Source organism: Oncorhynchus nerka, linkage group LG28, assembly GCF_034236695.1.
Source record: "Oncorhynchus nerka isolate Pitt River linkage group LG28, Oner_Uvic_2.0, whole genome shotgun sequence".
Classification (NCBI taxonomy): Eukaryota; Metazoa; Chordata; class Actinopteri; order Salmoniformes; family Salmonidae; genus Oncorhynchus; species Oncorhynchus nerka.
In genome coordinates, this window is record NC_088423.1 from 50,587,757 (window position 1) to 50,614,943 (window position 27,187).

The following is a 27,187-nucleotide window of genomic DNA, read 5'->3' on the forward strand; positions in this document are numbered from 1 at the left end:
TCTTCTTGGGTTAATCTTTGCCAATGTCAAGCACACCCATATCAATCCATTTCCGATCAAATGTATTTATAAAGCCTGTTTTACATCAGCAGATGTCACAGAGTTCTTATTAAGAAACCCAGCCTAAAACCAGAAACCCAGCCTAAAACCAGAAACCCAGCCTAAAAACAGAAACCCAGCCTAAAACCAGAAACCCAGCCTAAAAACAGAAACCCAGCCTAAAACCAGAAACCCAGCCTAAAAACAGAAACCCAGCCTAAAAACAGAAACCCAGCCTAAAACCAGAAACCCAGCCTAAAACCAGAAACCCAGCCTAAAAACAGAAACCCAGCCTAAAAACAGAAACCCAGCCTAAAACCAGAAACCCAGCCTAAAACCAGAAACCCAGCCTAAAACCAGAAACCCAACCTAAAAACAGAAACCCAGCCTAAAACCAGAAACCCAGCCTAAAACCAGAAACCCAGCCTAAAAACAGAAACCCAGCCTAAAAACAGCAAGCAATGCAGATGTAGAGGCACGGGGGCTAGGAAAAACTCCCTAGAAAGGCAGGAACCCAGAAAGAAAAGAGGAACCAGGCTATGAGGGGTTGCCAGTCCTTTTCTGGCTGTGCCGGGTGGAGATTGTAAGAGTACATGGCCATTAAGGCCCATAACATGATGCAGCCACCACCTTGCTTGAAAATAAGGAGGCAGTTAGTCAGTGATGTGTTGTGTTGGATTTGCCCCAAACATGAGGCTTTGCTTTTAGGCCAAAAAGGGTGTGTTTCCTTGCAGTATAACTTTAGTATATTTCTATTCTTCTTTTCACTCATTCAGGTCATTATTGTAGCATAACTACAATTTGTAAGTCGCTCTGGATAAGAGCGTCTGCTAAATGACTTAAATGTAAATGTAAATGTTGTTGATCCATCCTCAGTTTTCTCCCATCACAGCCATTGAACTCTGTAGCTGTTTTAAAATCACCATTGGCCTCATTGTGTCATCCCTCAGCAGTTTCCTCCCTGTCCTGCATCTCAGTTCAGAAGGATAACTGTATCTGTGTTGTGTCTGGGTGGTTTAATACATCATCCACAGCATAATTATTAATAGGACCTTTCTTAAAGAGATAGTCAATGTCTGATTTGTTATTGTTACCCATCTACCAATCACTTCCCTTCTTTTTTTTGTTGTTGTTGACTTTTAACCCTTTAATAGGCTTTCGAAAAGCTCCCTGGTCTTTGTAGTTGAATCTGTGCTTGAAATTCAAAATTTGACTGAGGGATCTTACAGATGTTGTATGTATTGGGGACAGAGGAAGGGTTAGTCATTCAAGTCAACAGCTATCATTTCACACAGTTTCACACAGAGTCTATGTGTAACTTACTATGTGATTTGTTAAGTCACATGTTTACTCCTAAACTAATTTAGGCTTGCCTAAACAAAAGGGTGAATACTTATGCAACTAAACTATTGTAGTTATTACATTTTTATTAACTTGTAAACGTTTGTATAATTGTCTTTTCACCTTTATGGAGTATTCTGTTGTTTAGATCAATTACAAAAAAGTCACAATAAAATCCATTTCAATCCCACTTTGTAACACAACAAAATGTGAAAGAAATCCAAAGGGGGTGAATACTTATGATACCCACTGTATCAAAACAAGAATTATTCAAATTCAGGGTAACCTAACCTCAAGTGTGTGAATTATTTAAATTCAGGGTGGGTAACCTAACCTCAAGTGTGTGAATTATTTAAATCCAGGGTAACCTAACCTCAAGTGTGTGAATTATTTAAATCCAGGGTAATCTAACCTCAAGTGTGTGAATTATTTAAATCCAGGGTAACCTAACCTCAAGTGTGTGAATTATTCAAATTCAGGGTAACCTAACCTCAAGTGTGTGAATTGTTTAATTTTGCTGCACAATAAAAAAAAAAAAAAAAATACCCATTTGTATTCACAAAAGGCTCAATTTATTTAAAATACATTATGTACGCTGTCATAAATATAATAAATTGGAATAGCTCATCAACAAAACTAAGGGTAGACCCTAATTAAAAACACAAGCATAAACATAACGTTGTTACAATATTGTGCTGCATCAATCACATACACTGAGAGCAGAGTAGAATATGAATTGGACTGTAGAGTTCTGTTCACTTGGACTTCAGTTCTGAGAAAACCAAGTCACAAAAACAGCACTATAGGAGTTAGTTAGGACAGTCCCACTCTACAGGATTCTTGTGTATTGTCAAAGCCACAAGAATCCAATATGGCTTCCTGGTAATCCTTTCAGCACTGCATATGCAACAACAACACTACAGAACACCCAAGCCTGTTACCACTGATGAGAGCCTATTGGAGGAGATGAGGAAATATGACAGCGGAATAAGAGTGGAACAACCCTTGTTACAGTAAACATCACAGTTATAACTACTTCATAAAACAAGTAACCCTACCAACGGTATGCAGCTGCTACAGCGTCAATTCCTGTTTGAAACTGGACTTTTCCTAAGAACATCATTGGTCAACTACTTACATTGATACTAAACAAAGTACAGTACATTCTATCTGAGAAAATTGTTATATTGGAAGTATCAGCTGTTTCTGTGCATCACATACTGTAAGCCTGATAAATGGCTGTGTATTCTTATGTATGTTCAGATACACTAGGAGGTATTTAGCTTCACTTACAGTTGCAAACAATTATACTGATACACTAAAGTAGCTGAATGTCAGGTTTCATTATCAGTAGAGATATCCTTAATCATAGTCAATATAACTTAATCAAGCTTTGCAACAGGGAACAAGTGTAATGCAGTACTGACCCCAAACACATTTTTGGATGGGGGATTCAATTCTTATCCTATTAAGTCAATATGGGGCAAATTTCTGGCGGTCAGATTTTTTCATGCCAGCAGTAGGTACTTTAGTGCTGTAAGGGGATAGACCTTGTGGAAGGCCTGAGGCAGCTGCTGGGTGCATAGCCAGCATAGGGAGCGTTTTCATGCCAAGTAGACTGGAAACGGGGACAGCGTAGTGCTGGGTGGGGATAGACTGTAAGGTGGAGGGGGAGTGCATGTTCATGGTGCCAGGGACTTGGGTAGTGGCAGCCATGACAGCCATAGAGGTTGGTGTGGAGGCAGTGGGAACAGACTGAGAGAAGCTCATGTTGTTGAGGTCAACAGGTGATGCAGAGGAAGCAACATGCATGGTGTATTTAGCCATCTCTAAGCTGTAAACAGATACAGGGAAGGTAGTCATTTTTTGGAGAGGATCGGGTGGGGAGAAAATGGGTAGGATTCAGCAAAGGTGTTGAAGAGAGGCATATCCAAAGAAAGGAGGAAAGAGAATGGGCAAAGCATTGGAGGAGAGTGAAAAATAGGGAAAAAAATAATTAAATGAAGAATGTTATGTGTTAAAAGCAGAATTAATAAGACAAAAGGGTTTTCATGCTTTTGTGAGTATGGATCAGTTGATTGTACGTAGACCCCAAGGCACTAAGATTAGATGTAATGCTTTTCCAAAAAACAAAACAATGTCATCCTTTCATCATGTCAACATTGTTTGTTTGACTATCTTGTCTGTTGTTTGACTATCTTGTCTGTTGTTAGACTATCTTGTTTCTTAGACTATATTGTCTGTTGTTTGATTATATATTGTCTGTTGTTTGATTATATCTTCTGTTGTTTGACTATCTCGTCTGTTGTTTGACTATCTTGTCTGTCGTTTGACTATCTTGTCGTTGTTTGACTATCTTGTCTGTTGTTTGACTATCTCGTCTGTCGTTTGACTATCTTGTCGTTGTTTGACTATCTTGTCTGTTGTTTGACTATCTTGTCTGTCGTTTGACTATCTTGTCGTTGTTTGACTATCTTGTCTGTTGTTTGACTATCTTGTCTGTTGTTAGACTATCTTGTTTCTTAGACTATATTGTCTGTTGTTTGATTATATATTGTCTGTTGTTTGACTATCTCGTCTGTTGTTTGACTATCTTGTCTGTTGTTAGACTATCTTGTTTCTTAGACTATATTGTCTGTTGTTTGATTATATATTGTCTGTTGTTTGACTATCTCGTCTGTTGTTTGACTATCTTGTCTGTTGTTAGACTATCTTGTTTCTTAGACTATATTGTCTGTTGTTTGATTATATATTGTCTGTCGTTTGACTATCTTGTCGTTGTTTGACTATCTTGTCTGTTTTTCTCCTCTATTGTCAGCTGTATCTTGTCAGTTGTCTGTCATGTAGTGCATTATTGGTCACAACTCCCAACTGACCTGTTAGAGGTAATGAAGCAGTTTTACCTGGCATTGATGAGGTAGTGTGCCACATTGATGCTGGTCGGAGAGCCTATGATCGTGACTTGGCGCATGGGCGATCCGTCCGTGGCACTGGCTATCTTAATGTGAGCTCCTGACACCTGGCGAATCTCATTGACCTTGCTGCCGTGTCTGCCAATTATGGAGCCAATAAGCTGAGGGAAAGATTGGAAAGTGAAAATGAAAAGATGTGTCATGCATGTTGCTCGTGCATTATCAGTCCAATTAAAATATCTGCATCCTCCATAATGTTATCTCCCCAATTGGAATATCTGACATTTTCCTTGCCAATTTGGACATCTGACTATTTTATTTCTCTCAGTTTGGAAACATGTCTACCTAAAAGATAAGAATAGAACATAATGTAGAGAGATAGCATTCAGTTGGCTCACATTTCGGGAAAACAACCATTTCAGCTGTTATTCTCATTTTAGAGCAGCGAAACTGGTGCCTAAAAGAATGTGATCTATATGACATACATTGTATGATGCTGATGAGACTGAGCAAAACTTACTTCATTGGGTATTGCCAGCTCCTGAGAACTGGTGGGGACAGAGGCACCCATTCCTGCAGAGTAGGACATAGCATGGTAACGACAGTGCTACATCGTTTCCATATGCACTGAATATAATGGCATTGTATGCTATGTCTGAGACATCACATTCATGAACTATTTGGCAACTGTAAACAATTCAGGTCATATTGCATGGATATCTAACATGAAACTATAACATGATACCACAAAAAAATAGCAACGTTCCTTAATACATTATTAATAGACCTTAGCATTACAATCGGGGAATTTTTCATTTTGAAGTGCATCATTTTTGTTGTTGTTGCAATACCCTGTCAGGCAATAATTCTCCCTGTTTGAATGTTGTGTTATTTCAATTAGCTTGCTTGTTTGTTGTGGGGTAGAATACGCAGGGTGGTATAGGTCAGGATTGGTATGGAGGGTGTAAGAAACAGAGGAGAATCATTGCCAAGGTCAAGGAGAGGGGTCTGTAAGTTGTAGGCTACCACTTCATATAGAAAGGGCTCCATCTTTCAGACATACAGTAGAACATAACCATGTCAAATAATGGAAAGAAGATGTCCTCCTTCCAGAAGCAGAAGAGGGTTTTTGATTGGTGTGATGAGCACAGCAGGACAGAGAGTGGAAGAAAGAGGACAAAGAGAGAGGGATAGATGGACTTCCCCAGGGAGCCTTGGGTACGTACCAGGGAAGGTAGGGTTGCTCTGCCCAAGGGAAGGGAGGGGGATATGCTGCATAGCCAACTGGTGAAGCTTGGTCAACTGCAGGGTAGGAAGGAAGTTAGAACTAACCAATCAAACTGGATTATTTCAGAGGAGATGACAGCTATAGCTACGATACAGAACCAATCTGAAGTTCAAACACAGAGTTCAAAGTGTGTGTTAATTTGGTGAAGAATTTGACGAGGGTCATCAGAATCCTGCTGGCTTGTCATGGAAGTGATTTGATTTGTCATTATTACATGTGGTATTTCTATGAGTAAGAAGGGCCAAGCCATCATTAGTTTTGCTTTATGGTCCCTGTCTTTGCTGACACTCTATTGAAACAAAGCACGCTGCTATGTTAGTGTTAGTAAAGACTACAGTACAGGAAAGTGCTAGTGTTTCATCCTTGCTTGTGGGTGCACTGAGGGCATAGTGTTGGCTTGGAAGGCGGTGGTGGTGGTGGTGGTGGTGGGCAGGAGTGGGTCATTGGGGTGGGTGTTACTGGATCAGACAAATACACTTACATCTTGATGTGGAAAAGCATACTGTCCTTGAATTGTGAAGGCCTGAAAAAAATGGGATACAATATTGATTGGGTTACTATAACTGTTTGAACATTTTTACTCTTGTCCCTTTTTGATTCTTTTCAAAAGAGTTGCAACACGTGAGAATTGAATGTAGCTTCTATGCTGCTTTATTCACATCCCCGAAATCTGTAAGACCTTTAAAAAATGTCCCATGCTTTTATCTACTACCTCCATGGTTCGATCCACCTAATTTAATCTAAAAGAAAATCCATTCGTTTTTTTTTTTTTTTTAAATGTGAAAGGTCACAATGGATTTTGCTACATGTAAGACGAGAGCGCATAATGCACAAGGTTTAAGCGTCATATTTGTCTAGCATTGATGCACATCAGTACGTTGCCATTATTTGTAAAGGGAAGATGGGCTTACTAACAGCTGTGTACTTCCATGACAGATCTGACCAGGGGCAATAGATGTTTCAGTCAACTGGCTGTAGCAGCAATTTCTCCTCATCTGGCCACTCACAATCTACAAATAGTGGTGAGATGTCTTTATATGCAGATTCTTCCCTCTAGTGGTGAAAGATACCCTGGTTGATGTTTGGCTTGTGCATTGTGTTTCACTTCAGAATTACATGTCATAACTTGATTACTCTGAATTGAAAAAGGCCAGGAAAATGCAGAATCTGCATTTTAATTGGAAAAACAGGAAATGCAATGAATTTCCATGTAATTCCAAGAATGAATGACACATTGGTGCTTCTGGGTTAAGTGGGCATTGTGCCAAGAAGCAGTGTTTGGGTTGTGTTTCGGAGGATGCATGGCTCTCGACCTTCGCCTCTCCAGAGTCTGTACGGGAGTTGCAGCGATGAGACAAGACTGTAACTACCAATTGGATACCATGAAAAAGGGAGTAAAAAAAATGTGCAATTTTTTTTTGTCATTCATAGAATGATTGTTGGCAAGTTTGCATTTTTACCAGAGCTCATTTTTATTCACATTAATTACAAGCAGGTATGTTAATTAATGTACAATAACAACATTATGTAGCTGTCCTTCCAGCCTTCCACAGAGTTAGATGACCAAATGTGAATTCAGTTATCGTCATATAACAGGTTAATTTTCAAGGAATTCATTAGCATGGACACATACATTAATATTTCTAATGGAAGTGACCTATCCTCATAGCTATGCAGAATGCCTTGAACATGGTGGCTTTTTTAGCAAGGTGATCGACAATGTCCTGAACATAACGTCATCACCCTTAGAAAGATATTTGATCATATACATTTACATTTGACATTTTCGTCATTTAGCAGACACTCTTAGTCAGAGCGACTTACAAGTTAGTGCAATCATCTTACGATAGCTAGGTGAGACAACCACATATATCAGTCATAGTAAGTACATTTTTCCTCAACAAAGCAGCTATCAGCAAAGTCAAGTGTTAGTTCACGAAAGGCAAAAAAAATAGGAGGGGTGCGATGGGGGGTGCTGTGGTATTATTTAAGATACTCTTTGAAGAGGTAGGGTTTCAGATGTTTTTGGAAGATGGGCAGGTCCTAGCTTTAGGGGGAAGCTAGTTCCACCATCGGGGTGCAAGGACAGAGAAGGACACTTGCCAATCATTAGTGCCAAAGGACTGATGTGTTTTTTTTTTTTTTTACCTTACTGTTTTGTATTAAAGTGTCACTTTTGTATATGCAAAAATGGTACTCACTTGTGAGGCATGTTGTTGTTGTTGTTGAAATACTGGATGGCCAGCTCCAGGCATGGTCTTGGGGCGATATGGGATTGTTGCTCCTTTGGGGGGTGACTGAAGACACGAACAAACAACAAACAGCAATGGCTGATTGGACAAACACATCACTATCAACAACAGGTTTCATTCTTTAATTAGGCAAGTCAGTTAAGAACAAATTCTTATTTACAATGACGGCCTACCCGGGCCAAACCCTCCCCTAACCCGGACGACGCTGAGCCAACTGTGCGCCACCCTATGGGGCAGGTAGTGAGATTGCATTGTTTCTTAGATGACTTTGATATCAATTGGTCTGATATGTCTGTAGCCTCCATTATTATGGTGTGAACCTGAGTTAAATACCATAATTATGGAGCCTATAGCCATTTCAGGTCTGACCAAACAGGTAATTGGGTGCTATAATAATACTGTATGTTAATTGTATTGGCATGATTACCTCCAGCATGACAGAGCAGATGTGTCTGACACACTGCGTGATGGCCTGAGGAGTGCCTGAGATAGTGACAGCTCTCTCAGTGGATTCCGGCAGCATGTCCCCTGCCACCTGCACCTGAGCACCTGTGGTCTGGACATAACATACAATAGGAGTCAATTACAGAGATAGGGAATTACTTGTCAAAAGACTACATAGGCCATTAGATCATATATTATTAACATATTACATATATATTGTATAATTGTACAATGTCTGATATTTTTATTTGACATGCACAACGTTCATGTTGTACAAATTAGTCTCTTGTGACAGACTGCTGGACAGCGCACACAAGATTTGGTTCTGTGTTCCAAGATTATGTCAACATAAATATTTGACATCTAATTATTCGGAGAGTACAATCCTGCTCATTGTTCATTTACTGTGTTTACAATGAAGATTCAGCACCCCATTCCGTCGATGAATACATTATTTTGAGTGAGCACATTGTTTGGTACTCCACACTTATCAGTCTCCCTGAATAGTGTTATGTGGTGCTGTTGCGTCATTGTAATTAATACACCTGAGGCTGTTTCATTGGGTGATTGAAAGGTTAGGATGGGATCACCAGATATGTGCTGTGTAAACAACTCCTAAAGTCATGAGTTGGCTATACAGCTCAAACAGATCTGGGAGCAGTCTAAATCAAATGAGCCCCCGGTGGACAAATGTAAATGAGAGATGCTTGAGGCCTAGCTTCTTTTACCTCTCGGATCTCCTTGATCTTGGAGCCTCCTTTGCCTATCAAGGAGCCACATTGACTGCCTGGGAACACAAGGCGGAGTGTCACTGGAGGATGGCTTGTTACAGTGCTGTTTGTCATTGCAGCTGTAATGTCCTGAAATAGAGGTTTAGACAACCGTTTTTAAGGTTATCAAAAAATAGGAGTCTGATCTCAGAAATGATATCATGAGCTTTTGTACTGTATCATTCATTGAAGTCAATGGAAGATTTGAGTAACATGGTACCAGAGTATTTTGTTACCTCCTCAAACTTCTCAGCGATCATAGAGAAAGCTCTGAAGATGCCCTCTGTTGGTCCTGTGATGGTAACAATCCTCTCTGGAGAAGATCCCTCTGAAATGTTGATGCGAGCGCCACTCTGGAAACACTCACAGAGTTTTAGGTGAGTCGTGTAAAACATACACTTTATTCCAGAAAGCAAGGCATACACTGTATTCCAGAAAGCAAGGCATACACTGTATTCCAGAAAGCAAGGCATACACTTTATTCCAGAAAGCAAGGCATACACGGTATTCCAGAAAGCAAGGCATACACTGTATTCCAGAAAGCAAGGCATACACTGTATTCCAGAAAGCAAGGCATACACTGTATTCCAGAAAGCAAGGCATACACTGTATTCCAGAAAGCAAGGCATACACTTTATTCCAGAAAGCAAGGCATACACTGTATTCAGAAAGCAAGGCATACACTGTATTCCAGAAAGCAAGGCATACACTGTATTCCAGAAAGCAAGGCATACACTGTATTCCAGAAAGCAAGGCATACACTGTATTCAGAAAGCAAGGCATACACTTTATTCCAGAAAGCAAGGCATACACTGTATTCCAGAAAGCAAGGCATACACTGTATTCCAGAAAGCAAGGCATACACTGTATTCCAGAAAGCAAGGCATACACTGTATTCCAGAAAGCAAGGCATACACTGTATTCCAGAAAGCAAGGCATACACTTTATTCCAGAAAGCAAGGCATACACTGTATTCCAGAAAGCAAGGCATACACTGTATTCCAGAAAGCAAGGCATACACTGTATTCCAGAAAGCAAGGCATACACTGTATTCCAGAAAGCAAGGCATACACTGTATTCCAATTCTATTGACATTTTATTTCCTTTCTATTGAAAAAAACCCCCATGTTTTTTTTAAATAACAGTTGTAAGGATAATACTTACCTCCTCTCTCATCTTTTTGACGGTTTCCCCTTTCTTTCCAATTATGCTGCCCACTTCCTGTTAATGAGACACCCAAAAATGTAGCATCAACATTTCTAAGCCTTAAATCAATAACAATCATAAAAAATAATGTGATCTGACAATCAGAATAATGTAAAAGAAGAGGGATATGTTGTAATGATGAGACGTGCGTTTACCTTCCCATGCATGAGAAGCCGAAACGTGAGGGTAACATTCAGCCCCCCCCCTGAGGCCCCATCTTCCTTGTCAGACATATTCACACTTATCAACGGACTAGACACTCATACAACACTCTGTAGACAAAAATAGGGACCCAATTCACATGAAACTGGCATAGTCAATAGATTTTGTTCAGTCGGTCATAACATGAGATAAGAATTCAAAAGCCCTGCACGACCCTTGAAATGTATCCAATATAACAGGAAGTCAATAAAACTCTAATGGAAAGGCTTTCCCAGAATTAATCAGACAATTCATTTGTCATTTTACAATGAAAGCGTTTTCCCTATAATGCCGTTATCTTTGATTTTGACGTCAAGTTTTTCACCACATATGAACTCAAAAGTGAAATCCAAGCCTCCAGAGTGAAATGTGCCCACATACCGGTAAGCCTGCATGGTAACATATTTCTTTATCGTTAGCCCGATGATGCAAGGCTGATCATTATCCTGTTTTAGCGGTTGATAGTTGCCACTGGGTAAAATTAGCTTTGCCCCTGGTGTGATGCTCACATGGGACTCCCTCATTAGTTCCAGCTAAACAGAACATATGTGACTCTTCTTTGATTATACAAAAAGGAACTGCTTGAGTCCTACAGGGCAGAAGATCAAGTGATGTCTGTGTGACTGTCTCTAACATGACCCTGCCAGTATCACACTGTGGGAGAACAATGTCCCACTGTTTGCATGTAACATTCATCCTATACCCAAAACCACAGAGGAATGTCTCTGAATATAACACAGACAGAAGTAGGACACTCAACATGGACATACATGCTACTTGGTGAAGGTGAATGCAGCGGTCTAAGGCACTGCATCTCAGTACTAGAGGCGTCACGACAGACACCCTGGTTCGAATCCAGGCTGTATTACAACCGGCCCATGATTGGGATTCCCATAGGGAATTGGCCCAGCATCGTACCGGTTTAGCCGGTGTAGGCAGTCAATGTAAATAAGAATTTGTTCTTAACTGAACAGAATAATTTTTTCCACCAATCAAAATTATTTCAAATATTTCCCAAGGCTACAACAATGCTCTAAATATAACTGTATTTGTCACTTATGTATCTTACAAAGTGTGGCATGACTCATGCATGATGTTTGACCCCACTCAGATACTTACATAGTTTAATAGGATCTCTACGCATACACCAATTGATTAAGACACAGCTTTGCCGCCATGCCACACCTAAAAGCAACAAGGATTACACACAAGGATGATCATGAGTAAAATAATGTTTTGAGTTTGACAATAACATCCCACTGGGCACAGAGGTCAGTTTAACATCTAGTTTGAATTTACATTTGGTTGAGTTGTCAACTAATGTGAATTCAACGTGGAATCAACAAAAAAATGTAATTGTCATTGGAATTAGGTTAAAGGTTGGGTGAAAAAATATGAAATTCCCTTACGTTGATGACTTTTTGCAAATCAATCAGTTTCCACATTGATTCAACGACATCACATACATTTTTGGAGTTGAAATTACGTGGAAACCACGTTGATTCAACCAATTTTGCCCAGTGGGATATCATCACATTCACACAGCATATATTTGTTTCATTACAATTGCTTCAATCAATATTCATAATAATTATCCAATAAAATGTGGGTTTTCTTAAGGGTCCTCAACTTCCTGCTTGTGAACAAGGACAATTGGAGAGCTAGGTCAAGCCTGGGTCAATTCCCAGCAAGCAATGCAAAAATCTACACACATTCCATTGTTGCAAATACCAGACAAGGGCCATTTCAAAAATAATATACTATCGTTGCAAATAACAATATTAGGAATCTAAAAAGTTGTTGAGCAGCCAGCAGGGTACGGTGCCTTCGGAAAGTATTCAGACCCCTTGACTTGTTCCACATTTTGTTAGGTTGCAGCCTTATTCTAACATGTATTCACTTGTACCTTTCCCTCATCAATCTGCACACAATACCCAATAATAACAAAGCAAAAACTGGTTTATAGTTTAAAAAAAACTGAAATATCACATTTACGTATGTATTCAGACCCTTTACTCAGTACTTTGTTGAAGCAACTATGGCAGCAGTTAAAGCCTTGAGTCTTCTTGGGTATGACGCTACAAGCTTGGCACACCTGTATTTGGGTGTTTCTCCCATTCTTCTCTTGTGATCCTCTCAAGCTCTGTCAGATTGGATGGGGAATGTTGCTGCACAGCTATTTTTGGGTCTCTCCAGAGATGTTTGATCGGGTTCAAGTCCGGGCTCTGGCTGGGCCACTCAAGGACATTCAGAGACTTGTCCCGAAGCCACTCCTGCGTTGTCTTGACTGTGTGCTTAGGGTCGTTGTCCTATTGGAAGGTGAACCGTCACCACAGTCTGAGGTCCTGAGCACTCTGGAGTAGGTTTTCATCAAGGATCTTCCTGTACTTTGCTCCGTTCATCTTTGCCTCGATCCTGACTAGTCTCCCAGTCCCTGCCGCTGAAAAAAAAGAAAAACATCCCCACAGCAGGATGCTGCCACCATCATCCTTCACCGTAGGGAGGGTGCCAGGTTTCCGCCAAATATTTCAATCTTGGTTTCATCAGACCAGAGAATCTTGCTTCTCATGGTCTGAGAGTCTTTAGGTGACTTTTGGCAAACTCCAAGCGGGCTGTCATGTGCCTTTTACTGAAGAGTGGCTTTCGATCACCACCTCAAGCTGAACCTCGGCAAGACGGAGCTGCTCTTCCTCCCGGGGAAGGACTGCCCATTCCATGATCTCGCCATCACGGTTGACAACTCCATTGTGTCCTCCTCCCAGAGCGCTAAGAACCTTGGCGTGATCCTGGACAACACCCTGTCGTTCTCAACTAACATCAAGGCGGTGGCCCGTTCTTGTAGGTTCATGCTCTACAACATCCGCAGAGTACGACCATGCCTCACACAGGAAGCAGCGCAGGTCCTAATCCAGGCACTTGTCATCTCCCGTCTGGATTACTGCAACTCGCTGTTGGCTGGGCTCCCTGCCTGTGCCATTTAACCCCTACAACTCATCCAGAACGCCGCAGCCCGTCTGGTGTTCAACCTTCCCAAGTTCTCTCACGTCACCCCGCTCCTCCGCTCTCTCCACTGGCTTCCAGTTGAAGCTCGCATCCGCTACAAGACCATGGTGCTTGCCTACGGAGCTGTGAGGGGAACGGCAACTCAGTACCTCCAGGCTCTGATCAGGCCCTACACCCAAACAAGGGCACTGCGTTCATCCACCTCTGGCCTGCTCGCCTCCCTACCACTGAGGAAGTACAGTTCCCGCGCAGCCCAGTCAAAACTGTTCGTTGCTCTGGCCCCCCAATGGTGGAACAAACTCCCTCACGACGCCAGGACAGCGGAGTCAATCACCACCTTCCGGAGACACCTGAAACCCCACCTCTTTCAGGAATACCTAGGATAGGATAAAGTAATCCTTCTCACCCCCCCCCCCCCTCTTAAAAGATTTAGATGCACTATTGTAAAGTGGCTGTTCCACTGGATGTCTTAAGGTGAACGCACCAATTTGTAAGTCGCTCTGGATAAGAGCGTCTGCTAAATGACTTAAATGTAAATGTAAATGTTAAATGTCTGGCCACTCTACCATAAAGGCCTAATTGGTGGAGTGCTGCAGAAATCGCTGTCCTTCTGGAAGGTTCTCCCATCTCCATAGAGGAACTCTAGAGCTCTGTCAGAGTGACCATCAGGTTCTTGATCACCTCCCTGACCAAGGCCCTTCTCCCCCGATTGCTTAGTTTGGCTGGGAAGCCAGCTCCAGGAAGAGTCTTGGTGGTTCCAAACTTCTTTCATTAAAGAATGATGGAGGCCACTGTGTTCTTGGGGACCTTCAATACTGCAGAAATATTTTAGTACCCTTCCCGAGATCTGTGCCTCGACACAATCATGTCTCGGAGCTCTACAGACAATTCCTTCGACCTCATGGCTTGCTCTGACATGTGCTGTCAACTGTGGGACCTTATATAGACAGGTGTGTGCCTCCAAATCATGTCCAATCAATTTACCACAGGTGGACTCCGATCAAGTTGTAGAAGCATCTCAAGTATGATCAATGGAAACAGGATGGACCTGAGTTCAATTTCGAGTCTCTTAGCAAAGGGTCTGAATACTTATGTAAATAAGGTATTTCTGTTTTTTATTTTTTATACATTTGCAAAAATGTCTTAAAAACCTGTTTTCGCTTTGTCATTATGCGGTATTGTGTGTAGATTGCTGAGGAAATTGTTTTATTTAATCCCTTTAGAATAAGGCTGTAACGTGTCAAATGTGGAAAAAGTCAAGGGGTCTGAATACCTTCCGAATGCACTGTATATATGGCCTAACAAGAGTGATTCCCTTCTCTGTGTCATTTTAAGGTACTGTAAATGCATCCAACAAACAGCAACATCCCAGCCTAATCCTATCGGCCAGGATTTGTTTGGTTAATGCTTAAGACCCTTCTGACCCATTTCTTTCACCTCTAGCATGTCAGCACCCACTCACTACTTTAGAACAAAACACTGATACAAAACAGCAGCCATAAACATGATTTACAGATGATCTCATATGTCAATCATTCATGCCTTTCCCAAACAACAACAAACAAACATGGGCAGTGACAACGGGTTTTCATAACAGTTTCATCTTTGTGAGCAAAATTCAATTACGCTTCAGTGTTCACACGTACTCTTGACTAACTCTTATCTTGAGAACAAAATCGATATTGAATTTGATCTTTGATACTCATGAAATAGTCATTTCTGGAAGATATTTATCATAAGAAAAATGACTTTGTTCAGAGACTGTGTTGTGGCCCGCGCCCTAATTGTGCGTTATAGGGCCTAAATACTGTTCTGTAACATCGGAGTATATTAAAACCTTCCTCTCACATCATGCAACGAGATTAGGCCAATCTAAGCTTGGGGATAAAATAAATTGCCCGAGATGGCATAGCAGTTCAGACGTCTTTTGTCCTCGTCTTGTCGTGTCGTGTATATATATATATTTACAACTTTTTTTTCACATACATTTTATTTTTATTTTCCATCAACTCATCTTCAATACACTCTCCTGCAACCTGCCTCACCAATTGATATGTATAAATACGTATTATTTACCTCAAATCTGCAATCAAATCTGCAATCCTCCAAGAAGCTAGCCAGAAGCTAGCCAGAAACTCCAAGAAGCTAGCCAGAAGCTAGCCAGGAGCTAGCCAGAAGCTAATCAGAAGCTAGTTAGCTTCTTTACTGGCAACTCGTTCGTATTCAGCTAACCACGGTTTGTGGTCATCAGCTATCCTTTAACTCGAAAATCTATCGCCAGTTTTGTACGGCGCAGCGCGGCTCGGAACGGAACATACCGGACCGATTTTTTTCTCTCCATGTCCCTGGATTTCAACTGCTCTCTGGACATTCACTCCCGGATCTCACAGCTAGCTGGCTGCTATCCGTGTGTCTATCTGCTTTCGTCGATTCCGGAGCAAACATCAATTACTCCGGAGCTAGCCAGCTCCGTCAACCACTCCTGAGCTCCGTCAATCACTCCTGGGCTGCAGTCACCTATCCGGACCCGTTTTACTGCCTACACGGAGCCCCTCCGGGCCTTCACAACTGGACTGCCGACGTTATCTACCCGAAGGAGATCCGGCTGGCTCCTCCGTCGCGACGTTACCTGAATGCCCATCTGCGGCCTGCTAACCGTTAGCTGTCTTACCGGATGCTCTCAGAATAGACAATCGGACAATTTATTTATTTTTATTATTACTATGTTTCTTCTTGGGCCTCTATAACTATATCTATTGTTTTTATTTTTTTGTTGTTGTGTGATTTGGACTAATCCCCTCTACAACACGGAACTCCACTAATCTACTGACGGAACGCAAGAGGTGGCTAACAACAGACCTCCATCCTATGCTAGCTTGCTACCGATGTCCTGGCTAGCTGTCTAAATCGCCGTGACCCCAAACCAACCTCTCCACTCCCTGGACCCTTTTGATCACTCGACTAAGGATGCCTCTCCTTAATGTCAATATGTCTTGTCCATTGCTGTTCTGGTTAGTGTTTATTGGCTTATTTCACTGTAGAGCCTCTAGTCCTGCTCACTATACCTTATCCAACTTATTAGTTCCACCACCCACACATGCAATGACATCTCCTGGTTTCAATGATGTTTCTAGAGACAATATCTCTCTCTTCATCACTCAATACCTAGGTTTACCTCCACTGTACTCACATCCTACCATACCTTTGTCTGTACATTATACCTTGATGCTATTTTATCGCCCCCAGAAACCTCCTTTTACTCTCTGTTCCAGACGTTCTAGACGACCAATTCTTATTGCTTTTAGCCGTACCCTTATTCTTCTCCTCCTATGTTCCTCTGGCGATGTAGAGGTGAATCCAGGCCCTGCAGTGCCTAGCTCCACTCCTATTCCCCAGGCGCTCTCTTTTGATGACTTCTGTAACCGTAATAGCCTTGGTTTCATGCATGTTAACATTAGAAGCCTCCTCCCTAAGTTTGTTCTTTTCACTGCTTTAGCACACTCTGCCAACCCGGATGTTCTAGCTGTGTCTGAATCCTGGCTTAGGAAGACCACCAAAAATTCAGAAATTTTAATTCCAAACTACAACATTTTCAGACAAGATAGAACTGCCAAAGGGGCGGTGTTGCAATCTACTGCAAAGATAGCCTGCAGAGTTCTGTCCTACTATCCAGGTCTGTACCCAAACAATTTGAACTTCTACTTTTAAAAATCCACCTCTCTAAAAACAAGTCTCTCACCGTTGCCGCCTGCTATAGACCACCCTCTGCTCCCAGCTGTGCTCTGGACACCATATGTGAACTGATTGCCCCCCATCTATCTTCAGAGCTCGTGCTGCTAGGCGACCTAAACTGGAACATGCTTAACACCCCAGCCATCCTACAATCTAAACTTGATGCCCTCAATCTCACACAAATGATCAATGAACCTACCAGGTACCCCCCCAAAGCCTTAAACACGGGCACCCTCATAGATATCATCCTAACCAACTTCCCCTCTAAATACACCTCTGCTGTCTTCAACCAAGATCTCAGCGATCACTGCCTCATTGCCTGCATCCGTAATGGGTCAGCGGTCAAACGACCTCCACTCATCACTGTAAAACTCTCCAAGAAACACTTCAGCGAGCAGGCCTTTCTAATCGACCTGGCCGGGGTGTCCTGGAAGGATATTGATCTCATCCCGTCAGTAGAGGATGCCTGGATATTTTTTTTAAAATGCCTTCCTAACAATCTTAAATAAACATGCCCCATTCAAGAAAATTAGAACCAGGAACAGATATAGCCCTTGGTTCTCCCCAGACCTGACTGCCCTTAACCAACACAAAAACATCCTATGGCGTTCTGCATTAGCATCGAACAGCCCCCGTGATATGCAGCTGTTCAGGGAAGCTAGAAACCGTTATACACAGGCAGTTAGAAAAGCCAAGGCTAGCTTTTTCAAGCAGAAATTTGCTTCCTGCAACACTAACTCTAAAAAGTTCTGGGACACTGTAAAGTCCATGGAGAATAAGAACACCTCCTCCCAGCTGCCCACTGCACTGAAGATAGGAAACACTGTCACCACTGATAAATCCACCATAATTGAGAATTTCAATAAGCATTTTTCTACGGCTGGCCATGCTTTCCACCTGGCAACTCCTACCCCGGTCAACAGCACTGCACCCCCAACAGCAACTCGCCCAAGCCTTCCCCATTTCTCCTTCTCCCAAATCCATTCAGCTGAAGTTCTGAAAGAGCTGAAAAATCTGGACCCCTACAAATCAGCCGGGCTAGACAATCTGGACCCTTTCTTTCTAAAATTATCTGCCGAAATTGTTGCCACCCCTATTACTAGCCTGTTCAACCTCTCTTTCGTGTCATCTGAGATTCCCAAAGATTGGAAAGCAGCTGCGGTCATCCCCCTCTTCAAAGGGGGGGGACACTCTTGACCCAAACTGCTACAGACCTATATCTATCCTACCATGCCTTTCTAAGGTCTTCGAAAGCCAAGTCAACAAACAGATTACCGACCATTTCGAATCTCACCATACCTTCTCTGCTATGCAATCTGGTTTCAGAGCTGGTCATGGGTGCACCTCAGCCACGCTCAAGGTCCTAAACGATATCTTAACCGCCATCGATAAGAAACATTACTGTGCAGCCGTATTCATTGATCTGGCCAAGGCTTTCGACTCTGTCAACCACCGCATCCTCATCAGCAGACTCGACAGCCTTGGTTTCTCAAATGATTGCCTCGCCTGGTTCACCAACTACTTCTCTGATAGAGTTCAGTGTGTCAAATCGGAGGGTCTGCTGTCCGGACCTCTGGCAGTCTCTATGGGGGTGCCACAGGGTTCAATTCTTGGACCGACTCTCTTCTCTGTATACATCAATGAGGTCGCTCTTGCTGCTGGTGAGTCTCTGATCCACCTCTACGCAGACGACACCATTCTGTATACTTCCGGCCCTTCTTTGGACACTGTGTTAACAACCCTCCAGGCAAGCTTCAATGCCATACAACTCTCCTTCCGTGGCCTCCAATTGCTCTTAAATACAAGTAAAACTAAATGCATGCTCTTCAACCGATCGCTACCTGCACCTACCCGCCTGTCCAACATCACTACTCTGGACGGCTCTGACTTAGAATACGTGGACAACTACAAATACTTAGGTGTCTGGTTAGACTGTAAACTCTCCTTCCAGACCCATATCAAACATCTCCAATCCAAAGTTAAATCTAGAATTGGCTTCCTATTTCGCAACAAAGCATCCTTCACTCATGCTGCCAAACATACCCTTGTAAAATTGACCATCCTACCAATCCTCGACTTTGGCGATGTCATTTACAAAATAGCCTCCAATACCCTACTCAACAAATTGGATGCAGTCTATCACAGTGCTATCCGTTTTGTCACCAAAGCCCCATATACTACCCACCATTGCGACCTGTACGCTCTCGTTGGCTGGCCCTCGCTTCATACTCGTCGCCAAACCCACTGGCTCCATGTCATCTACAAGACCCTGCTAGGTAAAGTCCCCCTTATCTCAGCTCGCTGGTCACCATAGCATCTCCCACCTGTAGCACACGCTCCAGCAGGTATATCTCTCTAGTCACCCCCAAAACCAATTCTTTCTTTGGCCGCCTCTCCTTCCAGTTCTCTGCTGCCAATGACTGGAACGAACTACAAAAATCTCTTAAATTGGAAACACTTATCTCCCTCACTAGCTTTAAGCACCAACTGTCAGAGCATCTTACAGATTACTGCACCTGTACATAGCCCACCTATAATTTAGCCCAAACAACTACCTCTTTCCCAACTGTATTTAATTTATTTATTTATTTTGCTCCTTTGCACCCCATTATTTTTATTTCTACTTTGCACATTCTTCCATTGCAAAACTACCATTCCAGTGTTTTACTTGCTATATTGTATTTACTTTGCCACCATGGCCTTTTTTGCCTTTACCTCCCTTCTCACCTAATTTGCTCACATTGTATATAGACTTGTTTTTTTTTGTTGTTTTTTTTACTGTATTATTGACTGTATGTTTGTTTTACTCCATGTGTAACTCTGTGTCGTTGTATGTGTCGAACTGCTTTGCTTTATCTTGGCCAGGTCACAATTGTAAATGAGAACTTGTTCTCAACTTGCTTACCTGGTTAAATAAAGGTGAAATAAAAATAAAAAATAAAAAAATGTTTTCCTGGTATGCAAGGGCATAGAACATTGGCAAACATATTTATACTTAAAACCACAATTTTTTACCTAAAGCCTCACCTTTATATCAGTTTCGTCAATAAAATGCAGTTCTGTACATAAAATGGAATACTGCATGGAATAAAATGGAACAAAACCGTCTCTGACGCTTGTCGGACATGGCAGGGCTTGAAAACCATTACGGACTACAAAGGGAAACCCAGACACAAGCTGCCCAGTAACGCGAGCCTAGCAGATGAGCTAAATGCCTTTTAGATTCGCTTCGAGGCAAGCAACACTGAAGCATGCATGAGAGCACAGGCGTTCTGGATGACTGTGTGATAAGTCGATGTGAACAAAATGTTATTTTTTGTGTGTGTATTTTCACCCCAATTTCGTGGTATCCAATTAGTAGTTACAGTCTTGTCTCATCGCTGCAACTCCCGTACGGATTTGGGAGAGGCGAAGGTCGAGAGCTGTGCATCCTCCGAAACATACCCCAACCAAACCGCACTGCTTCTTGACACAATGCCCGCTTAACCTGGAAGCCAGCCGCACCAATGTATCGGAGGAAACACCATACACCTGACGACCATGTCAGCGTGCACTGCGCCTGGCCCACCACAGGAGTCGCTAGTGAGCGATAGGACAAGGATATCCCTGCCGGCCAAACCCTCCCCTAACCCGGACGATGTTGGGCCAAGTGTGCGCCATCCCATGGGTGTCCCGGTCGCGGCCGGCTGCGACAGAGACAGGACTCGAACCCATAATCTCTAGCAGCACAGCGAGCACTGTGATGCAGTGCCTTAGACCACTGTGCCACTCGGGAGGCCCCCTGAACAAAACCTTTAAACAGGTCAACATTCACAAAGCCGCTGGGCCAGACGGATTACCAGGACGTGTACTCAAAGCATGCATGGACCAACTGTCAAGTGGCTTCACTGACATTTTCAACCTCTCCCTGACCGAGTCTGTAATACCAACATGTTTCAAGCAGACCACCAATAGTCCTTGTGCCCAAGAACACAAAGGCAACCTGCCTAAATGTCTACAGACCCGTAGCACTCACGTCCGTAGCCATGAAGTGCTTTGAAAGGTTGGTAATGGTTCACATCAACACCATTATCCCAGTAACCCTAGACCCACTCCAATCTGCATATCGCCCAAACAGATCCACAGATGACGCAATCTCTATTGCACTCCACACTGCCCTTTCCCACCTGGACAAAAGGAACACTTATGTAAGAATGCTATTCATAGCGTTCAACACCATAGTACCCTCAAAGCTCATCACTAAGCTAAGGATCCTGGGACTAAACCCCTCCCTCTGTAACTGGATCCTGGATTTCCTGATGGGCCGCCCCCAGGTGGTGAGGGTAGGTAGCAACACACCAGAAACCTCCTTTTACTCTCTGTTCCAGACGTTCTAGACGACCAATTCTTATTGCTTTTAGCCGTACCCTTATTCTTCTCCTCCTATGTTCCTCTGGCGATGTAGAGGTGAATCCAGGCCCTGCAGTGCCTAGCTCCACTCCTATTCCCCAGGCGCTCTCTTTTGATGACTTCTGTAACCGTAATAGCCTTGGTTTCATGCATGTTAACATTAGAAGCCTCCTCCCTAAGTTTGTTCTTTTCACTGCTTTAGCACACTCTGCCAACCCGGATGTTCTAGCTGTGTCTGAATCCTGGCTTAGGAAGACCACCAAAAATTCAGAAATTTTAATTCCAAACTACAACATTTTCAGACAAGATAGAACTGCCAAAGGGGCGGTGTTGCAATCTACTGCATAGATAGCCTGCAGAGTTCTGTCCTACTATCCAGGTCTGTACCCAAACAATTTGAACTTCTACTTTTAAAAATCCACCTCTCTAAAAACAAGTCTCTCACCGTTGCCGCCTGCTATAGACCACCCTCTGCCCCCAGCTGTGCTCTGGACACCATATGTGAACTGATTGCCCCCATCTATCTTCAGAGCTCGTGCTGCTAGGCGACCTAAACTGGAACATGCTTAACACCCCAGCCATCCTACAATCTAAACTTGATGCCCTCAATCTCACACAAATTATCAATGAACCTACCAGGTACCCCCAAAGCCTTAAACACAGGCACCCTCATAGATATCATCCTAACCAACTTCCCCTCTAAATACACCTCTGCTGTCTTCAACCAAGATCTCAGCGATCACTGCCTCATTGCCTGCATCCGTAATGGGTCAGCGGTCAAACGACCTCCACTCATCACTGTAAAAACGCTCCCTGAAACACTTCAGCGAGCAGGCCTTTCTAATCGACCTGGCCGGGGTGTCCTGGAAGGATATTGATCTCATCCCGTCAGTAGAGGATGCCTGGATATATTTTTAAATGCCTTCCTAACAATCTTAAATAAACATGCCCCATTCAAGAAAATTAGAACCAGGAACAGATATAGCCCTTGGTTCTCCCCAGACCTGACTGCCCTTAACCAACACAAAAACATCCTATGGCGTTCTGCATTAGCATCGAACAGCCCCGTGATATGCAGCTGTTCAGGAAGCTAGAAACCGTTATACACAGGCAGTTAGAAAAGCCAAGGCTAGCTTTTTCAAGCAGAAATTTGCTTCCTGCAACACTAACTCTAAAAAGTTCTGGGACACTGTAAAGTCCATGGAGAATAAGAACACCTCCTCCCAGCTGCCCACTGCACTGAAGATAGGAAACACTGTCACCACTGATAAATCCACCATAATTGAGAATTTCAATAAGCATTTTTCTACGGCTGGCCATGCTTTCCACCTGGCAACTCCTACCCCGGTCAACAGCACTGCACCCCCAACAGCAACTCGCCCAAGCCTTCCCCATTTCTCCTTCTCCCAAATCCATTCAGCTGAAGTTCTGAAAGAGCTGAAAAATCTGGACCCCTACAAATCAGCCGGGCTAGACAATCTGGACCCTTTCTTTCTAAAATTATCTGCCGAAATTGTTGCCACCCCTATTACTAGCCTGTTCAACCTCTCTTTCGTGTCATCTGAGATTCCCAAAGATTGGAAAGCAGCTGCGGTCATCCCCTCTTCAAAGGGGGGACACTCTTGACCCAAACTGCTACAGACCTATATCTATCCTACCATGCCTTTCTAAGGTCTTCAAAAGCCAAGTCAACAAACAGATTACCGACCATTTCGAATCTCACCATACCTTCTCTGCTATGCAATCTGGTTTCAGAGCTGGTCATGGGTGCACCTCAGCCACGCTCAAGGTCCTAAACGATATCTTAACCGCCATCGATAAGAAACATTACTGTGCAGCCGTATTCATTGATCTGGCCAAGGCTTTCGACTCTGTCAACCACCACATCCTCATCGGCAGACTCGACAGCCTTGGTTTCTCAAATGATTGCCTCGCCTGGTTCACCAACTACTTCTCTGATAGAGTTCAGTGTGTCAAATCGGAGGGTCTGCTGTCCGGACCTCTGGCAGTCTCTATGGGGTGCCACAGGGTTCAATTCTTGGACCGACTTCTCTCTTCTCTGTATACATCAATGAGGTCGCTCTTGCTGCTGGTGAGTCTCTGATCCACCTCTACGCAGACGACACCATTCTGTATACTTCCGGCCCTTCTTTGGACACTGTGTTAACAACCCTCCAGGCAAGCTTCAATGCCATACAACTCTCCTTCCGTGGCCTCCAATTGCTCTTAAATACAAGTAAAACTAAATGCATGCTCTTCAAACGATCGCTACCTGCACCTACCCGCCTGTCCAACATCACTACTCTGGACGGCTCTGACTTAGAATACGTGGACAACTACAAATACTTAGGTGTCTGGTTAGACTGTAAACTCTCCTTCCAGACCCATATCAAACATCTCCAATCCAAAGTTAAATCTAGAATTGGCTTCCTATTTCGCAACAAAGCATCCTTCACTCATGCTGCCAAACATACCCTTGTAAAATTGACCATCCTACCAATCCTCGACTTTGGCGATGTCATTTACAAAATAGCCTCCAATACCCTACTCAACAAATTGGATGCAGTCTATCACAGTGCAATCCGTTTTGTCGCCAAAGCCCCATATACTACCCACCATTGCGACCTGTACGCTCTCGTTGGCTGGCCCTCGCTTCATACTCGTCGCCAAACCCACTGGCTCCATGTCATCTACAAGACCCTGCTAGGTAAAGTCCCCCTTATCTCAGCTCGCTGGTCACCATAGCATCTCCCACCTGTAGCACACGCTCCAGCAGGTATATCTCTCTAGTCACCCCAAAACCAATTATTTCTTTGGCCGCCTCTCCTTCCAGTTCTCTGCTGCCAATGACTGGAACGAACTACAAAAATCTCTTAAATTGGAAACACTTATCTCCCTCACTAGCTTTAAGCACCAACTGTCAGAGCATCTTACAGATTACTGCACCTGTACATAGCCCACCTATAATTTAGCCCAAACAACTACCTCTTTCCCAACTGTATTTAATTTATTTATTTATTTTGCTCCTTTGCACCCCATTATTTTTATTTCTACTTTGCACATTCTTCCATTGCAAAACTACCATTCCAGTGTTTTACTTGCTATATTGTATTTTACTTTGCCACCATGGCCTTTTTTGCCTTTACCTCCCTTCTCACCTAATTTGCTCACATTGTATATAGACTTGTTTTTTTTTACTGTATTATTGACTGTATGTTTGTTTTACTCCATGTGTAACTCTGTGTCGTTGTATGTGTCGAACTGCTTTGCTTTATCTTGGCCAGGTCGCAATTGTAAATGAGAACTTGTTCTCAACTTGCCTACCTGGTTAAATAAAGGTGAAATAAATAAAAAATAAATCTGCCACTCTGATCCTCAACACTGGAGCTCCCCAGGGGTACGTGCTCAGTCCCCTCCTGTACTGCCTGTTCACCGACGGCTGTATGGCCAGGCACAACTCCAACACCATCATTAAGTTTGCAGACGACACAACAGTGGGAGGCCTGACCACCAACAACGACGAGACAGCCTATAGGGAGGAAGTCAGAGACCTGGCCGGGTGGTGCCAGAATAACAACCTTTCCCTCAACGTAACCAAGACTAAGGAGATGATTGTGGACTACAGGAAATGGAGAACCGAGCACGCCCCAATTCTCATCGACGGGGCTGTAGTGGAGCAGGTTGAGAGCTTCAAGTTCATTGGTGTCCACATCAACAACAAACTAGCATGGTCCAAACACACCAAGACAGTCGTGAAGAGGTTATGTCGAAGCCTATTCCCCCTCGAAACTAAAAAGATTCGGCATGGGTCCTGAGATCTTCAAAAGGTTCTACAGCTGCAACATCGAGAGCATCCTGAGTGGTTGCATCACTGTCTGGTACGGCAATTGCTCGGCCTCTGACTGCAAGGCACTACAGAGGGTAGTGCGTATGGCCCAGTACATCACTGGGGCTAAGCTGCCTGCCATCCAGGACCTCTACACCAGGCGGTGTCAGAGGCCTAAAAATTGTCAAAGACCCCAGCCACAGACTGTTCTCTCTTCTACCGCATGGCAAGCGGTACCGGAGTGACAAGTCTAGGACAAAAATACTTTATACCAGTTTATACCCCCAAGCCATAAGACTCCTGAACAGGTAATCAAATGGCTACCCGGATTATTTGCATTGTGTGCCCCTCCCATCCCCTCTTTTACGCTGCTGCTACTCTCTGTTTATCATATATGCATAGTCACTTTAACCATATCTACATGTACATACTACCTCAATCAGCCTGAATTAACCGGTGTCTATATGTAGCCTCGCTACTTTTAAAGCCTTGCTACTGTATATAGCCTGTCTTTTTACTGTTGTTTTATTTCTTTACCTACCTACTGTTCACCTAATACCTTTTTTGCACTATTGGTTAGAGCCTGTAAGTAAGCCTTTCACTGTAAGGTTGTATTCAGCGTACGTGACAAATAAACTTTGATTTGATTTGAACTGCTCGGCATCTGACCGTAAGGCGCTACAGAGGGTAGTGCGAACGGCCCAGTACATCACTGGGGCCAAGCTTCCTGCCATCCAGGACCTATATAATAGGCGGTGTCAGAGGAAAGCCCATAAAATTGGCAGAGACTCCAGTCACCCAAGTTATAGACTGTTTTCTAGGACCAAAAGGCTCCTCAACAGCTTCTACCCCCAAGAAATTAGACAGCTGAACAATCCATCAAAATTGCCCCCTCTTGTACACTGCTGCTAATCACCGTTTGTTTGTTACCTATGCATAGTCACTTCGCCCTCACCTACATGTACAGATTACCACAAATAGCCTGTACCCCTGCACACTGACTCGGTACCGGTGCCACCTGTATATAGCCTCGTTATTGTTATTCTTATTGTGTTACTTTTTATTATTACTTTTTTATTGTAGCCTACTCGGTAAATATTTTCTTCTTCTTGAACTGCACTGTTGGTTTAACGGTGTGTAAGTAAGCATTTCGCGGTAAAGTCTACACTTGTTGTATTCGGCGCATGTGGCAAATAAAGTTTGATTTTGATTTGAATTTAACAATAAGGGTATAGAAACTCAATGAAACGGGTAGCTAAGTATGTGTCAACTCAGGGATACCGGCTATTGTAAGTCTACTTCACAGAATTCAAGATAAGAGGGCAATTTATTTGTAAATCGTTAAAAGAACAGGGGATTAAAGTCTACGGTTGAGTAAGACTACTGTAGTTTTCTTCTTTGCAATATTATTACCAAGGGAAACATAACGTATCTGAAAGCCTAAATCCTCTGTTAGCCCCATTGGTTGAGGGGCCTGTAATGTGACAAGAACTATTAGTATTAAACACTAACCTGCTGTTTTAGTATAAATATTAGTTCCTCTTCCTCGTCTCTCCAGAATGAGTAGTCCTCTAGTTTTACAGTCGTCGTTAAATGTTTGACCCCCTTTGTTGTCAGTTATTGCACAGAGAATCGACAGATGGCTATCTGTGCCCCTAGACTGACTGGAGTGAGGTTGGCTTTGCTATTTGTCCGTCCCCTAGTTTAGCCCTAGATAATCCCCTACAGAGGGCAAAATAACCTGCATCTCTCCATTTCAGTGGCACATGAGAGGTGTTGCTCTG

General features: G+C 43.1%; 1 protein-coding gene across 2 annotated transcripts; it reads right to left on the reverse strand.

The window, feature by feature from the left end:
* Positions 1–27,181, reverse strand: LOC115113372 (poly(rC)-binding protein 3-like). 2 transcript variants are annotated; one of them, XM_029640932.2, is made up of 13 exons: positions 26,916–27,181; positions 11,573–11,638; positions 10,408–10,524; positions 10,211–10,267; positions 9,283–9,399; positions 9,005–9,136; positions 8,260–8,388; positions 7,782–7,877; positions 6,062–6,103; positions 5,519–5,594; positions 4,813–4,865; positions 4,284–4,453; positions 1–2,334 (listed from the first exon to the last, which is right to left on the reverse strand). In XM_029640932.2, the coding sequence occupies exons 3-13, from the start codon at positions 10,483–10,485 to the stop codon at positions 2,298–2,300; spliced, it is 987 nt and encodes a 328-aa protein (XP_029496792.1). In that variant the 5' UTR covers positions 10,486–10,524; positions 11,573–11,638; positions 26,916–27,181; the 3' UTR covers positions 1–2,297. The 2 variants fall into 2 exon arrangements, with proteins under 2 accessions (XP_029496792.1, XP_029496791.1); XM_029640931.2 differs by having other exon boundaries at positions 1–3,214; positions 26,916–27,180.
* Between the last annotated feature and the right edge of the window lie 6 nt (positions 27,182–27,187).

Bases quoted from the DNA above. Each gene is read 5' to 3' on its own strand.
- LOC115113372 (XM_029640931.2), bottom strand. From the start codon at position 10,485: ATGTCTGACAAGGAAGATGGGGCCTCAGGGGGGGGGCTGAATGTTACC. The intron at 10,268-10,407 runs GTAAACGCACGT...TCTCATTAACAG, and splicing joins GGCTTCTCATGCATGGGAAG to GAAGTGGGCAGCATAATTGG. The intron at 4,454-4,812 runs GTAAGTTTTGCT...TCTTTCCCTCAG, and splicing joins AGCTGGCAATACCCAATGAA to CTTATTGGCTCCATAATTGG.